Source organism: Balaenoptera borealis (genome assembly GCF_965194805.1).
Source record: "Balaenoptera borealis genome assembly, chromosome: 5".
Lineage (NCBI taxonomy): Eukaryota > Metazoa > Chordata > Mammalia > Artiodactyla > Balaenopteridae > Balaenoptera > Balaenoptera borealis.
In genome coordinates, this window is record NC_138862.1 from 59,082,883 (window position 1) to 59,097,514 (window position 14,632).

A 14,632-nucleotide genomic window follows, 5' to 3' on the forward strand; every position below is an offset into this window, starting at 1 on the left:
ACTTTTCTTATCCAGAAATCCTGGCAATATTCCTGCAGACACAAGGCTTGATTCTGGGCCCCCATCTGGAGCTTCAAGCCCCTGTTAGAGGATTTAAAATGGAGCTTTAGAAATCCTATTTCATAGCAACCAATTATCTATGTCTACAGTCATAGAAGTTGGCCCCTCATATTGTGTGATGCAGAAAAGCATTGCAATGAAAATTGGACATAATATAGGAGATGGCAACCCAGAAGAAGCATTGAGCAGATACCAGGACAACTTTTATTATTTCTCCTTGTGGCATTCATGACTGCTGATGAATTATGAACTCATATATGAATTAGAAGTCTGACCATGGAGATTCTAAAGCATATCTCAGAAGCAGGAGGTGACATTTCACCACATCTAATCGTATGACACTGGCTTTGAATTCTATTTTATATTACAAAGTAATATTAATCATAAACCAGGGCCTAGCAAGTATTTGGCTATATAATAGCCTAAATAAACACTGAATAAATGCTGTCCATCCTCGGTCTAGTAAAAAAACTAGCCATTTTCTAAGGCTCACTCTCTTCTTTTTATGCTGTCTTTTAAAGGCAGCTCCAATACACTAGTCCTTCTTTTGAATTTACAATACATACTTGCTATACTCAAAGGGGTTGTCATTTCTACTTTGCCCCACAGTGGTCACAAAATTCCCTAAGAATGGTGAATTAATATTTATAACATTTATACTTATTTAAGGGCAATCATATCCACTTTGAAGGAGTAAACAAAAGATATTACTTGCTTACTTCATATGGGTTTTGCAGTATAATTGCTTTCTCAACCATGTTCCAATCTGCGTTAGCAAGATCTTTGTCAAATTTGAGTGCAGAGGCTGCAGATATGGTTAGTTCTTGAAAGTGTTGAAACGTATAATAGAGTGATTTATACTTTGTTGATGTGACATCACGAAGACCTTTGATACAAAGAACACATTTTATAAATAGTAGACATCATCATTTTGATGATATATATAGAATATACATATATACATATAGATGTGTAGGAGATATATGCAGGAGGTATAGATATACATATACATATATGTACACAGTGTATGTGTAGATATATACACATATTTCCCACCTATACATAAGGTCATATATATAAGTATTTATGATATATATTTATTTATCTCCAGATATATACATTTGACCCTTGAATAACATAGGAGTCAGGGGTGCCAACCCTCCACGCATATAACTTTACAGTTGGCCCTTCATATCCACGGTCCTGCATCCTCAGATTCAATAAGCAGGTTCGTGTTATACTGAAGTACATATTAAAAAATTTTTTTTAATTAAAAAAAAATTCACATCCACTTATAAGTGGATTGGTGTAGTTCAAATCCATGTTGATCAAGGATCAACTGTGTGTGTGTGTGTGTGTGTGTGTGTGTGTGTGTGTGTGTGTGTGTACGTATATATATCTCCAGACCTCAATAAGGTTTGAAGGAATCTTACTACCAGACACAAATTCCCTTTTTCTGAGCCATAGAAGTTTCTTTGGAAAGTAATAATGTTCCATGAGCAAATGTTCACTGCTCTCAGTGCAAGTGAACAGATGCTCCACAATAAAAATTTTAGGTTTATTTAGCTACTAAGTAGAACATCTGATACACTGCAAAATTTTACCTCTTTAATCTGTTTTTCCCATTTTACTATGTTAAGGCTCAGAAAATAAAAACAGAGAAAAAAGTAAATGGAAGAAAAGATTTTGTTGCAAATATGAAGATGAAGGTGCAATATTATCCATAAAGATGAAATTTAAGATTGGTTACAAAATGCCATATGAATGAAATCTCTGCGTGTAACAAGAAAGGGTGATAAAGCAGTTAAGAATACAATGGATTAAAAGCATTAGAGCAATTTGATTTTAGTTCTTTAACTGCCATTATCAAGCTGTGTGACCTTAGTCAAGAACTTTTGACTCTTTAGATTTCAATTTATCAATTGTTGAAAAGTAGGGGATTGAAACAGTCATATTGCATAATGCAGTTGCCTCCTAAAACTGATATTTCTGTTTCTACTCTCTTCATAGCTCCCAATCAGCTATCCACTGAACCAGAGTTGTCTTTTTAAGGACCTTATTCATAAAATTACACTTACTTGCTTAAAACCAACCAAGAAATCCATTTATCCCTTAGAATAAAATCTTAAAATTCAAGGTCCTTCATTATCTAACTCTTTCCCTACCTCTCCCATCTGGACTTCCTCCACTATTGGCATTGTTCTCGAAGGTCCCAGCACCTTACCTTCTTGCCTTGAACACACTCATTTTCTAATTTCCTCAGGAATCTATTACCTGTTGTGTTTTCTATTTTATTTATATGTGATTTGTTTATTTTTATACAAAAATGACTCTCTGATATTACCTTATTTGACTTGTTTGCTGCCTGTTTCTCCTCTCTCCAACATAAGCTCCATCAACTCAGAAATCTTTTTTGTCTTCATAATGCATCACTATCAGTTAGAATAGTGACTGGCATATAAGAGGCTCTTAATAAAAAGTTTGTCAAATAACTGAATAAACTTATTGTATAATTTTACTTAAACTGGACTAATGTAAATAAGTAATCTTTTTTTTAATTGGAGTAAAATTGCTTTACAATGTTATGTTAGTTTCTGCTGTACAATGAAGTGAGTCAGCTATATGTATACCTATATCCCCTCCCTCTTGGACCTCCCTCCCACCCCGCCCCCCATCCCACCCATCTAGGTCATCACAGAGCACCGAGCTGAGCTCCCTGTGCTATACAGCACGTTCCCACTAGCTATCTATTTTACACATGGTAGTGTATTTATGTCAAACCTAATCTCCCAATTCGTTGCACCCTCCCCTTCCCCCTCTGTGTCCACATGTCCATTCTCTATGTCTATGTCTCTATTCCTGTCCTACAAACAGGTTCATCTGTACCATTTTTCTAGATTTCACATATATGCGTTAATAATATATGATATTTGTTTTTCTCTTTCTGGCTTACTTCACTCCGTATGACAGACTCTACATCCATCCACATCTCTACAAATGACCCAATTTCATTCCTTTTTTATGGCTGAGTAATATTCCATTGTATATATATACCACATCTTCTTTATCTATTCATCTATCATTGGACATTTAGGTTGTTTCCATGTCCTGGCTGTTGTAAATAGTGCTGCAATGAACACTGGGGTACAAGATTATTGCTTATTGGCCTAAACAATTCATATGACTTTACATAGAGATCCAATTTCCTCTTCAATTAGACACCATTGATTTGTATTTATATGGCTTCTTTCTTCATTATTAACAATTCTTTAGCATGTTTGGAATATTTTTCTCTTCACTCAGAATATGAGTTTGCAGGGCTTACCAAGTTTAGTAACTGCCATTGGCAAAATAAATCTATTGACAATCAGGCTAACTAAGGATACTGACACTCCATGAAATAATACCTGGAATAGAAAAAAAAAAAACAAAGTAAGTTTTCATCACAATGTCATATAATATACTCTATATTTACCAATGTAAATTAAGCTAGGATGTACTATGTCAATAGATACTCATGGCAGAGGGGAATTTGGATGTCAGGCATGATGACAGTACTCTGGGGATTCTCTATCTTCTTGCATGTGCTTCATTCACATTTCTGGAACCAAACCAAAAATCAGGACACATGGTTTGATAAATATTTATGTACATATGGAGACATTAGGAGAAAATACTTGTTCTTAAACTCCATAACTGCACTTCTTGAGCCCTGGAAATACACCTGTGCTTCACCAATTCTCACTCACCATACACACCTCCATGTACACAGCCACACAGTTCTCTGCTCAACATTATCAACACATCTGTATGAAATAATTCTCTCCACCTAGGAAGAGAACAACTCAGAGGCCTTGGTATGTTTGCTCCACCTCATATTTTGCTTCTCTGGCCTCCTTTCATTGCCAGCAGGGAGGAGCAATTGATGCCTTTGGTGCCACCTGTTTTTTTTTCTCCACTTATATCCCAAGTTAATCTCCATGGACAGATGAAGCGATACTTTTCAATTTGATACTACATACTTCCATTGATTTATGGAATTCTAACTTCCAGAACTTATTTTAAACTCTTAGCCAGTCCTCTATTCTTTGGCTACAAATGGAGGTTAGAGACAGAGCATGAAACCACACCAGAGGCTTTCAAGGTTGCATACTGGGATCACCAGAGAAACTTTAAAATATTGGTGCCCAGGATGTTCCCACTGAATATTCTGATTTAATTCTTCAAGGATGCAGCCCAAACACTGGTAATTAGAAAAACCAAGGTATAATCTACACACGTTGAAATGTACTTATGTATCATTTGATAAGTTTTGACAGTGCATATACCTATATAACCCTCAGTCCTATCAAGATGTAGAATATTCTCATATCCCTCCAAATTTCTCCAGTGCTGCTCCAATCAATCCCCACCCGACACAAGGCAACTACTGTTCCTATTTCTATTTCTATAGGTGAGATTTGCCAGTTCAAAAACCTTCGTTTAAATTGAATATTATGTTTCTCATTGTAGTTTTAATTTGCATTTCCCTAGAGTAATGATGTTGAGCATTTTAATGTGCTTAGTGGTATATATCTTTCTTTTTGAAACATTTGTTTAACTCTTTTGCCTATTTTTAAAATTGGGTTGTTTTTCTTTTATTATAAAATTGTAGAAATCTTGAAAAATATATTCTGGATAAAAGTGCATTGTCATACAGATGGCCAACAGGCACATGAAAAGAAGCTCAATAGCTAATTATTAGAGAAATGCAAATTAAAACTACAATGAAGTATCACCTCACACCAGTCAGAAGGGCCATCATTAAAAAGTCTACAAATAGCAAATACTGGAGAGGGTGTGGAGAAAAAGGAGCCCACCTACACTGTTGGTGGGAATGTAAATTGACACAGCCACTATGGAAAACAGTATGGAGGTTCCTTAAAAAACTGAAAATAGAGTTACCATATGATCCTATTCCTGGGCATATATCTGGAGAAAACTCTAATTCGAAAAGATACATGTGCAGCAATCTTCACTGCAGCACTATTTACAATACATGGAAGCAATCTAAATGTTCATCCACAGATGAATGGATAAAGAAGATGTGGTATATATATATACAATGGACTATTACTCAGCCATGAGAAAGAGTGAAGTAATGCTATTTGCAGCAACTTGGATGGGCCTAGAGATGATCATACTAAGTGAAGTAAATCAGACAGAGAAAGACAAATATCATAGGATACACTTATGTATGGAATCTAAAAAATGATACAAATAAACTTATTTACAAAACAGAAATAGACTCACAGACATAGAAAGCAAACCCATGGTTACCAAAGGGTTTAGCAGTGGTGGGGGGAGATAAATTAGGAGTTTGGGATTAACATATACACACTACTATATATAAAATAGGTAAATAACAGGACCTGCTGTATAGCACGTGGAACTATATTCAATATCTTGTAATAACCTATAATGGAAAAGAATCTGGAAAAGAATATCACTTTTCTGTACACCTGAAACTAACACAACATTGCAAATTAGCTATATTTCAATAGAAAAATACAGAAAAAAGTGCATTATCAGATATATGTGTTACAGATATTTCCTCTCAGTTTGTGACTTACATTATCCATTTATGTAAAGCTATCTTTGATGAGCAAACATTTTTAATGTTGAGAACTCCAATTACTATTGTTTTTTTGTTCTAAAAACCCTTTGTCTATTCTAAGGTTGCAAAGGTATTCTCTTATGTTTTCTTCAGAAATTTTAGGGCTTTTGATTTTATATTTATGTCTATGATGCATCTCTAAGCACTTTTACATATGGTGTGAGGTAAAAATGGAGGTTTTACTTTCTTTGGCAATTTATTTACCTTATAAATGGGAGTCTGTACTTTCAGGCTGCCTTCATCCCTTTCCTCCATCTCCTCTCACCACCTCTGGCCGTCACCAATATGTTCTCTGTTTCTATGAGTTCAGTTTTTTTAGATTTCACAAATAGTTTTTTGAATGTTAAACTAATATTTCTGGACATATTTTTTGGATAAAGTCTATTTGGTCATAATGTCCTATACTTTTTAAATATTTAAAATTAATTGGCTATATATTTTCTAAGAATTTTTGCATCATGTTTAATTAATGGTTTTGTTTGTTTGTAATTATCTTTGTTGGGGTTTAGTATCAGGGTGGGCTGGCCACATAAAATAAGAAAGTGTTTCATCATTTTCTATTTTATGAGAGAGTTTATGTAGAATTGTTATCATTTATTCCTTAAATGTTTGGCAAAATTTGCCAGTCAAGCCATCTGGGCTTCTAGTTTGTGAGACAGTTTTAATTTATATACCTAATTTCTTTAACAGATATAGGGCTATTCAGATTTTCTATTTTCTTTTGTGTCGGTTTGGGTAAGTTGTGTTTTTGAGGAGTTTAACCATTTTCATCTAAGGTATTGAATTATTCTGACAAAAAGTTATGCATAATTTCTATTTATTACTCCTTTAATAACTATATAATTTGTAGTCATGTTCTCTTTTTCAATATGGATATCAGTAATTTTTTCCCTATCTCTTTCTGCCTGTCTCTGTCTCCATCTCTTGCTCTTTTTTAAGGTTTAACATTTTATTTATTTTATTTTTTTAACACCTTTATTAGAGTAAAATTGCTTTACTGTGTTGTGTTAGCTTCTGCTGTATAACAAAGTGAATCAGCTATATGTATACCTATATCCCCATATCCCCTCCCTCTTGCATCTTACCCCACACGTCTAGGTGGTCACAAAGCACTGAGCTGATCTCCCTGTGCTACACAGCTGCTTTTCACTAGCTATCTACTTTACATTTGGTAGTGTCTGTATGTCCATGCCACTCTCTCACTTCATCCCAGCTTACACTTCCCCCTCCCTGTGTCCTCAAGTCCATTCTCTATGTCTGCGTCTTTATTCCTGTCCTGTCCCTAGGTTCTTCAGAACTTTTTTTTTTTTTTACATTCCATACATATATGTTAACATACGGTATTTGTTTTTCTCTTTCTGACTTACTTCACTCTGTATGACAGACTCTAACTCCATCCACTTCATTACAAATAACTCAATTTAGTTTCTTTTTATAGCTGAGTAATATTCCATTGTATATATGTGCCACATCTTCTTTATCCATTCATCTGTTGATGGACACTTAGGTTGCTTCCATGTCCTGGCTATTGTAAGTAGAGCTGCAATGAACATTGTGGTACATGACTCTTTTTGAATTACGGTTTTCTCAGGGTATATGCCCAGTAGTGGGATTGCTGGGTCATATGGTAGTTCTATTTTCAGTATTTTAAGAAACCTCCATGCTGTTCTCCATAGTGGTTGTATCAATTTACATTCCCACCAACAGTGTAAGAGGGTTCCATTTTCTCCACACCCTCTCCAGCATTTATTGTTTGTAGATTTTTTGAAGATGGCCATTCTGACTGGTGTGAGGTGATACATCATTGTAGTTTTGATTTGCATTTTTCTAATGATAAGTGATGTTGAGCATCCTTTCATGTGTTTGTTGGCAATCTGTATATCTTCTTGAAGAAATGTCTATTTAAGTCTTCTGCCCATTTTTGGATTGGGTTGTTTGTTTTTTTGATATTGAGCTGCATGAGCTGCTTGTATATTTTGGAGATTAATCCTTTGCCAGTTGCTTCATTTGTAAATATTTTCTCCCATTCTGAGGGTTGTCTTTTCGTCTTGTTTATGGTTTGCTTTGCTGTACAAAAGCTTTTAAGTTTCATTAGGTGCCATTTATTTATTTTTGTTTTTATTTCCATTTCTCTAGGAGGTGGGTCAAAAGGATCTTGCTGTGATTTATGTCATAGAGTGTTCTGCCTATGTTTTCCTCTAAGAGTTTTATAGTGTCTGGACTTATAAGAGGTCTTTAATCCATTCTGAGTTTATTTTTGTGTATGGTATTAGGGAGTGTTTTCATTTCATTCTTTTACATGTAGCTGTCCAGTTTTCCCAGCACCACTTATTGAAGAGGCTGTCTTTTCTCCATTGTATATTCTTGCCTCCTTTATCAAAGATAAGGTGACCATATGTGTGTGGGTTTATCTCTGGGTTTTCTATCCTGTTCCATTGATCTATATTTCTGTCTTTGTGCCAGTACCATACTGTCTTGATTACTGTAGCTTTGTAGTATTGTCTGAAGTCAGGGAGCCTGAGATCTCCAGCTTCATTTTTCTTTCCCAAAATTGCTTTGGCTATTCGGGTTCTTTTGTGTTTCCATACAAACTGTGAAATTTTTTGTTCTAGTTTTGTGAAAAATGCCATTGGGAGTTTGATAAGGATTGCATTGAATCTGTTGATTGCTTTGGGTAGTATACTCATTTTCACAATGTTGATTCTCCAATCCAAGAACATGGTATATCTCTCCATTTGTTTGTATCATCTTTAATTACTTTCAACAGTGTCTTATAGTTTTCTGAGTACAGGTCTTTTGTCTCCTTAGGTAGGTTTATTCCTAGCTATTTTGTTCTTTTTGTTACAATGGTAAATGGGAGTGTTTCCTTAATTTCTCTTTCAGATTTTTCATCAGTAGTGTATAGGAATGCAAGAGATTTCTGTGCATTAATTTTGTATCCTGCTACTTTACCAAATTTGTTGATTAGCTCTAGCAGTTTTCTGGTAGCATCTTTGGGATTCTCTATGTATAGTATCATGTCATCTGTAAACAGTGACAGTTTTACTTCTTCTTTTCCGATTTAGATTCCATTTATTTCTTTTTCATCTCTGATTGCTGTGGCAAAAACTTCCAAAACTATGTTGAATAATAGTTGTGAGAGTGGACAACCTTGTCTTTTTCCTGATCTTAGTGGAAATGGTTTCAATTTTTCACCATTGAGAACGATGTTGGCTGTGGGGTTGTCATATATGGCCTTTATTATGTTGAGGTAAGTTCCCTCTATACCTAGTTTCTGGAGGGTCTTTATCATAAATGGGCGTTGAATTTTGTCAAAAACTTTTCTGCATCTATTGAGATGATCATATGGTTTTTATCCTTCAATTTGTTAATATGGTGTATCACATTGATTGATTTGCATATATTGAAGAATCCTTGCATTCCTGGGATAAACCCCACTTGATTATGGTGTATGATCCTTTTAATGTGTTGTTGGATTCTGTTTGCTAGTATTTTGTTGAGGATTTTTGCATCTATGTTCATCAGTGATATTGGCCTGTAGTTTTCTTTCTTTGTGACCTCTTTGTCTGGTTTTGGTGTCAGGGTGATGGTGGCCTCGTAGAATGAGTTGGGGAGTGTTCCTCCCTCTGCAATATTTTGGAAGAGTTTGAGAAGGATAGGTGTTAGCTCTTCTCTAAATGTTTGATAGAATTCACCTGTGAAACCATCTGGTCCTGGGCTTTTGTTTGTTGGAAGATTTTTAATCACAGTCTCAATTTCAGTGCTTGTGATTGGTCTGTTTATATTTTCTATTTCTTCCTGGTTCAGTCTCGGAAGGTTGTGCTTTGAATTTGTCCATTTCTTCCAGGTTGAATTTGTCCATTTCTTCCAGGTTGTCCATTTTATTGGCATATAGTTGCTTGTAGTAATCTCTCATGATCCTTTACATTTTTGCAATGTCAGTTGTTACTTCTCTTTCCTCATTTCTAATTCTACTGATTTGAGTCTTCTCCCTTTTTTTCTTGATGAGTCTGGCTAACGGTTTATCCGTTTTCTTTATCTTCTCAAAGAACTAGCTTTTAGTTTTATTGATCTTTGCTATTGTTTCCTTCATTTCTTTTTCATTTATTTCTGATCTGATCTTTATGATTTCTCTCCTTCTGCAAACTTTCTCTCCTTCTGTTAACTCTGCTAACAAAGTTTGTTCTTCTTTCTCTAATTGCTTTAGGTGTAAGGTTAGGTTGTTTATTTGAGATGTTTCTTGTTTCTTGGGGTAGGATTGTATTGCTATAAACTTCCCTTTTAGAACTGCTCTTCCTGCATCCCATAGGTTTTGGGTCGTCGTGTTTTCATTGTCATTTGTTTCTAGGTATATTTTGATTTCCTCTTTGATTTCTTCAGTGATCTCTTGGTTATTTAGTAGTGTAATGTTTAGCCTCCGTGTGTTTGTATTTTTTTTACAGTTTTTTTCCTGTAATTGGTATCTAGTCTCATAGTATTGTGGTCGGAAAAGATACTTGATAAGATTTCAATTTTCTTAAATTTACCAAGGCTTGATTAGTGACCCAAGGTATGATCTATCCTGGAGAATGTTCCATGAGCACTTGAGAAGAAAGTGCATTCAGTTGTTTTTGGATGGAATGTCCTGTAAATATCAATTAAGTCCATCTTGTTTAATGTATCATTTGAAGCTTGTGTTTCCTTATTTTTTTTCATATTGGATGATCTGTCAATTGGTGAAAGTGGGATGTTAAAGTCCCCTACTATGATTGTGTTACTGTCAATTTCCCCTTTTATGGCTGTTAGCATTTGCCTTATGTACTGAGATGCTCCTATATTGCGTGCATAAATAATTACAGTTGTTATATCTTCTTCTTGGACTGAACCCTTGATCATTATATAGTGTCCTTCTTTGTATCTTGTAATAGTCTTTATTTTAAAGTCTATTTTGTCTTATATGAGAATTGCTACTCCAGCTTTCTTCTGATTTCCATTTGCGTGGAATATCTTTTTCATCCCCTCACTTTCAGACTGTATGTGTCCCTAGGTCTGAAGTAGGTCTCTTGTAAACAGCATATATGTGGGTCTTGTTTTTGTATCCATTCAGCCAGTCTATGTCTTTTGGTTGGAGCATTTAATCCATTTACATTTAAGGTAATTATTGATGTGTATGTTGCTATTACAATTTTCTTAATTGTTTTGGGTTTGTTATTCCAGGTTTTTTCCTTCTCTGTGTTTCCTGCCTAGAGAAGGTCCTTTAGTATTTGTTGTAAAGCTGGTTTGGTGGTGCTGAATCCTCCTAGCTTTTGCATGTCTGTAAATGTTTTAATTTCTCTGTCAAATCTGAATGAGATCCTTGCTGGGTAGAGTAATCTTGGTGGTAAGTTTTTCCCTTTCATCACTTTAAATATGTCCTGCCACACCCTACAGGGTTGCAGAATTTCTGCTGAAAGATCAGCTGTTAACCTTATGGGGATTTCCTTGTTTGTTAATTGTTGCTTTTCTCTTGCTGCTTTTAATATTTTTTCTTTGTATTTAATTTTTGATAGTTTGATTAGTATGTGTCTTGGCATGTTTCTCCTTGGATTTATCCTGTATGGGACTCTCTGAGCTTCCTGGAGTTGACTGACTATTTCCTTTCCCATATTAGGGAAGTTTTCACCTATAATCTATTCAAATATTTTCTCAGTCCCTTTCTTTTTCTCTTCTTCTGGGACCCCTATAATTCAAATGTTGGTGCATTTAATGTTGTCCCAGAAGTCTCTGTGACTGTCCTCAATTCTTTTCATTCTTTTTTCTTTCTTCTGCTGTGCAGTAATTATTTCCACTATTTTATCTTCTAGGTCACTTATCTGTTCTTCTGCCTCAGTTATTCTGCTATTGGTTCCTTCTAGAGAATTTTAAATTTCATTTATTGTGTTGTTCATCATTGTTCGTTTGCTCTTTAGTTCTTCTAGGTCCTTGTTACACGTTTCTTGTATTTTCTCCATTCTATTTCCAAGATTTTGGATCATCTTTACTTTCATTACTCTGAGTTCTTTTTCAGGTAGACTGCCTATTTCCTCTTCATTTGTTTGGTCTGCTGGGTTTTTACCTTGCTCCTTCATCTGTTGTGTATTTCTCTGTCTTCTCATTTTGCTTAACTTACTGTGTTTGGTGTCTCCTTTTTTCAGGCTGCAGGTTAGTAGTTCCCATTGTTTGTGGTGTCTGCCCCCAATGGGTAAGTTTGGTTCAGTGAGTTGTGTAGGCTTCCTGGTGGAGGGGACTGGTGCCTGTGTTCTGGTGGATGAGGCTGGATCTTGTCTTCTTGGTGGGCAGGACCATGTCCGGTGGTGTGTTTTGGGATGTCTGTGAACTTATTATGATTTTCGGCAGCCTCTCTGCTAATGGGTGGGGTGTGTTCCTGTCTTGTAAGCTATTTGGCATGGGGTGTCCAGCACCGGAGCTGGCTGGTTGTTGAGTGGATCTGAGTCTTAGCATTGACACTGACATCTCTGGGAGAGCTCTGGCCGATTGATATTATGAGGAGCTGAGAGTTCTCTGGTGGGCCAATGTCCTGAACTTGGCTCTCCCACCTCAGAGGCTCAGGGCTGACACCCAGCTGGAGCACCAAGACCCTGTCAGCCACATGGCTCTAGTCCTCCCCTTGGCACTCTGTGACATAATCAGGAGAAATCTCTGAGTTCCTGGGTCCTTGCTGGACCAGGCCCCCAGCCCCTGCTGCGGGTGTCCCTGATGGTGTTCAAAGAAGAAAATGGTTCCTGATGGAGGAGACTAAGTGGAGGAGGCAGCTTCACCAGGCTGCTGCCAGATGGGCTGGTTCAGAAACAGAGTGTAGTGCCCTGAAGCTACCCTTAAAGGCAAATGTTTGAGGGACAGGTACAGTTTGTTCTCTGGCATGAATTTTTGATACCTCCAAGCTCCCAGGAAAAACTTCTTGACCTAAGGATAGTGGAAAGTCTTGTCAAGTTGCTGTAGCCTTGACCTTGACAGACTTAGCATGGGAGCCCTAGGTGTCCGGGCCAGAAGCTCCCATGCTACCCCAGGCCCTTTGGGTCCCTTCCTTTGCGTATGTAATTTTTTTTTTTAAGTAACTGCCAAATTCTTTTCCAGAGTGACTGTACTATTTGTTATTCCTGCTAGCAATGTATGAGTGGTCCAGGTTCTTTGCATCCTCACCAACATTTAGTTTCATCACCATATTTCATTTTAGCCCTTCTAATAGAGAGATATCTTTTTGTGGTCTCAGTTTGCATGTCCCCAGTGGCTAATGATGTTGACCATTTTTTATGCTTATTTGTCATCTGTATATCCTCTTCTGTGGAATGTCTCTTCCTGTATTCTGCCCATTGGACTGTTAAAAGTTTTTAATTTTGATGAAGTATTATTTCTTCTTTTTTTTTCTTTTATGGATTATGCCTTTGATGTCTTTGCCTTATGCTAGGTCCCAAAGATTTTATCCCAAGTTAAAAAAAAGTTTTCTAGTTTTACATTTTATATTTAATTCTGTGACCCACTATGAATTAATTTTTGCAAAAGATGTGAGACTTTGAGTCAATGTTCTTTTTTTTGGCTTATGAATGTCCTATTCTTCAGCACCATTTGTAAGACATCCTCTATTGAATTGCTTTTGCACCTTTATCAAAAAAGTTGGGGATGTTTGTGTGGATCTATTTCTGGGTTCTCTATTCTGTTCCACATGTCTCTGTCTCTCTGACAATACTATCTAATCTCCATGACTATAACTGTAATAATGCCTTAAAATTGGGTATACTGATTTTTCCCACTTTTTCTTCTCTTTCAAAATTGTTTTCATTATTTTAGTTCCTTTGCTTTTATTTCTTGAATGATTGTATGTGGAATTGTATCTTTATTTTCATTTCCTTGTATCAATTGCTAGTATATAGAAATACTTGATTTTTTATACTTATCTTGTATCCTGAGACCATGCAGAACTCACTTATTAGTTCTAGGAGGGCTTTTTTTCTCTTCTTTTTGAAGACCCTTGGGATTTTTTATATAGATAATCATATTATCTGCAAATAGGGATAATTTATTTCTCCCTTTTCAATATTCATGTGGGGTTTTTTCCTTTATTTTATTTTATTTTTTTATCTTATGGAGCAAGCTAGAACTTCCATCATGATGTTTAACAAAAAGAGTAAGAGTAGACATTCTTGGATTGTTCCCAATTATAGGGTGAAAATGTCTTTCACTATTAGTTATAATGTTACCTGTAAATTTTTTGGTAGCTGTTCTTTATCAACATTAGGAAATTCCCTTCTATTTCTATTTTTTGAGAGATTTTGTCATAGATAGATATTGATTTTTGTTAAGTGCTTTTTCTATATCAGTTGATACAATTCTATAAATGTCAATTAGATCCTGTTGGTTGATGGTGTTGCTTAGTTCTTCTATATCCTTGCTGATTTTTTATCTAGTTGTTCTACGCTTTGTTGAACAAATTATAGAAAGGAGTGTCAAAGTCTCCAAATATAGTTTGTCTATTTTTCCTCTTAGTTCTCAGTTTTCGCTTCACATATTTTTATGCACTTGTTTGGAACATATTCCGTTCAGTCATTGAACTTGTGAGTAGTAGAGACAGGATTAAGTTAAAATTTTAAGCTTTCATTGTAGTGCTTCTTTGTGAGTATTAATAAATTAGCTGTAGGATTCAGCTAAATTAAATTAAGTAAGGAGTGCTACTTTCTTCTCAACTAGTTAACTACTACTGAGACATCTCTCAAATGATTTTATTTACCAAAGTTTTATTTGAAAGCGAGTCTACATGGCAACATCATCACCATCATAGCTCAGATTTATTGTACATTTACTATATGCTAAACAATGTGCTAAGCATTTTAGGTATATTTTCAATTTATCATAATAACCCTTTGAGACAGTGGAGATAGTGAGATAGCCAGATAGACCTGGCTC

The 14,632-nt window shown here is 35.6% G+C and overlaps 1 protein-coding gene across 1 annotated transcript in view; it reads right to left on the reverse strand.

Annotated features, from left to right (window-relative positions):
• SLC9C1 (solute carrier family 9 member C1) overlaps positions 1-14,632 on the reverse strand; it is a 100,495-nt gene that overhangs the window by 43,592 nt on the left and 42,271 nt on the right. The window contains exons 10-11 of the mRNA XM_082394810.1: positions 3,386-3,467; positions 780-946 (exon numbers count right to left, since the gene is read on the reverse strand). Coding sequence (XP_082250936.1) covers positions 780-946; positions 3,386-3,467 — 249 coding nt within the window. The remainder of the gene's footprint in view (positions 1-779; positions 947-3,385; positions 3,468-14,632) is intronic.